Raw genomic sequence first — 2667 nt, forward strand, 5'->3', positions numbered from 1 at the left:
GCCAGGATGAGTCGCCTGCTCCAAACAGGAATCAATCCTGTCATTTTCCCAGAGTTGCTGGCCCCCAGGGTGCCCATGCATCCCCCACCTCCCCTCCCCCCACCCCAGCCCACCACCTGCCCCACATACACCCGTCCCCTACCTTGTGTCCCTGGGAGGATGGCAAGTGGTACACTGGCTCCACTGGGGTTTCTGGCAGCCTGGGAGGGTTGGCACTGGGCACCTCCACCTTTGGGGGTGAAGCAGCCTTTGCCCCTTCAGAAAAAGAATCAGGTTGGCCAGGGCCAGAAGACACCCCATCAAGCTTCAGCTCAGAGGACCTGCTAGTGGGACCCCAGGCATGCAGGACAAAGGGAGACACGATGGCCCCTCACCTGTCTGCTCTGTTTGGCTTAGCAGCTCCCATGGCCGCTGCCCTCCATTACCTGGGGTGTGTAAGGGGGACGGTAAAGGGGCTCGGGCTGACTCCTCCTCACCGGGATCCTGTGCACAGGAGAGACAGGTGATCAGGGCCTGGTTAGAGGGGTGAGGCTGTTCTGAGGGCAGCCACGGTTCCCAGGGTCCCATCTGTCCTCTCCCTACCCCACTGGCTGGTCTGACTACCCCCACTCGACTCTCACTCACTCCTGGGGGCCTCTGGATCCGCAGCTGCAGGTAGAGCTGCTGGAGCCTTGCCATCTGCTCCAGCACTAGGCACAGGTGTTCCAGATAGCGAAGACCCTGCCCAGGGAGGCAGGCCCAGGCTCCAGGCCCCAGGCCCCCCACCTGTGGGACATTGTGAGATAGGGGAGATTTCAGTCAGGCTCCTTCCCTACCCCAAGCAGCCAGGCTGGGCTCAGCCAGCAGATAGGAGCGGAGTGGGCCCTGAGGAGGAACACACGCAGCCAGCTTCCCCACTGCCCAGCGGGGCATGGTGCCAGGCAGGGCCCGTAGCTTCCCAGCTCCTCTGTGGAGGTGGCCGCGCACAAATGGAAGTGGGGTGCAGCAAGAATCTATGACACAACCCAGCAATTAGGGGCAGGGAGTGCCGCACCCGGAGAGAGCTTCAGGGAGAACCAGAGGAGCTAGGATGTCCATCCCACTCTTAAACCCAGCCTGAGAGTGAGCACTCACCGCCTCTTCTTCCAGGCCTGCCTCTAGGTTTGTGTCTGCCTCCAGGGACTCCTGTTCCCCTGCTCCAAAAAGGGGCACTTCACGCTCGCACTTGCTGGGCGGCCGCAGGCAGCGGTGTTGTCCTGACAAGCTAGCGGGAGCTGTTGGGTGCCGGTGGGAACGCTCCAGCACCTGCCCCAGCTTCTGGCTGGCCAGGAGCTGGTCTACATGGGCCGGGGGCTCGGGACTCCCTGAGGATTCAAAGTCCAGGGAGTCCTGAGAAAGACCCGGTAAGGCGGCCAGGGGGCTGTCCCCAGCTGCCATCTCCACTCCTGAGTCCCGGGAAGCCAGTTTGAGAAACAGCGCCTCCCTGCTGACACCTCTGAGCTTGTCACCTCTCTCCCAGGATGAGCACCCGTGGGCAGCGTCTGGGATCCGTCTGTAGGTGCTGGTGACTCCAGGCACTATGCAGCCCCGTGCCAGGCCCTCGCCAGTCCCATCTGCATGGAGAGTCAGTGTCAGGTTGGGCAGGCCACCCCCAACACCCCCAGCATTCCTGACGGCTGGCAGCACTGCCCCAGGGAGGAGTGTCCCTGACCAGCGAGGAAGGGTGGTCACTGGACAGCCACGGGCCGCCCGGATATGGCCCCAGCTATTTGGGAGATGTGTGGATGGGATTCCCTTCACAACAGTTGTTAGCGACAGGGAACCCGTGCTCTGAGCTCTGTGGTAGGCAAAGCCCTGGTCGGCCACATCCATCAATCCCTTAGACGGCCTGCGCCTGCGCTTCCCACCTAGGATCAGCCCACCATCTCCCAAGTCAGAAGTGGGGAGCCACAGGCTCTTCCGCTGCTCCCCAAGCGGGAGTAGGACTGTGTCCAGCTTCAGGGAGAGGGGAGAGGGGAGAGGGGACAGAGAGGAAAGCCTGGGATCCCATCTGCTCCCTGGGGGCCCCTGCGGCATCAGGATGCCAGGTGAAATCTCTCCTGCAGCTCACAGGGAGAATGATAAAAATCACCGCTCTCACCGATTTGGGTTTCTGTTGTAAGTGAGGAATAGTGAAGATTTTATGAAAAGTTTAAAATTAAAGAACTGAAGTGAAAGGGACGAAGGGGCAGCATTAGCACCCCCTCACCGTCACCTCCGCCAGGCCCTCTCGCGACGAGGCGTCCTGGCGGAATGAACGGTACGGGAAACAGGCCGGGGGGAGCGGGGACGACCTGCGGGGCACGCGGGAGCCGGATGCCAACCCAGGCCCCTCTGGGCAAGGAAGTGGGCCAGGAGGTCACTGGGTGGGAGAGGGGTCCGCAGCCACGGAGGGGGCTGGGGCGGGGGCGGATTCCCACATCCTCAGACGGAGCGGGAAGGTGAGGGAAGCGGAGCCGGAGGAAGTGGGGCGGAGGCGGTGGCTGGTTTGACGCCTGAGTCCAGAGGGGCTCCAGCCTGCACGGCGTCCCCTGATGACCGCCTCTCCAGAGGCGGCGAGGGAGGCGCAGCGGGGCGGGCGCCGCCCGCCGGGTGCGCGGGGCTGGGCGAGGAGCTGAGCGAGGCTGCCCGGCTTGGGGGCGGGAGGCG

General features: G+C 63.5%; 1 protein-coding gene across 1 annotated transcript in view; it reads right to left on the minus strand.

The window, feature by feature from the left end:
- CUNH8orf58 (chromosome unknown C8orf58 homolog) overlaps positions 1-2645 on the minus strand; it is a 5764-nt gene extending 3119 nt beyond the window's left edge. The window contains 4 exon segments of the mRNA XM_017889966.1: positions 143-255; positions 375-483; positions 625-765; positions 1114-2645. Coding sequence (XP_017745455.1) covers positions 143-255; positions 375-483; positions 625-765; positions 1114-2055 — 1305 coding nt within the window. The 5' untranslated portion in view covers positions 2056-2645.
- Positions 2646-2667: the final 22 nt, after the last annotated feature.

This window comes from Rhinopithecus bieti, unplaced genomic scaffold, assembly GCF_001698545.2.
Source record: "Rhinopithecus bieti isolate Rb0 unplaced genomic scaffold, ASM169854v2 scaffold_20129, whole genome shotgun sequence".
In the NCBI taxonomy this organism is placed as follows: Eukaryota; Metazoa; Chordata; class Mammalia; order Primates; family Cercopithecidae; genus Rhinopithecus; species Rhinopithecus bieti.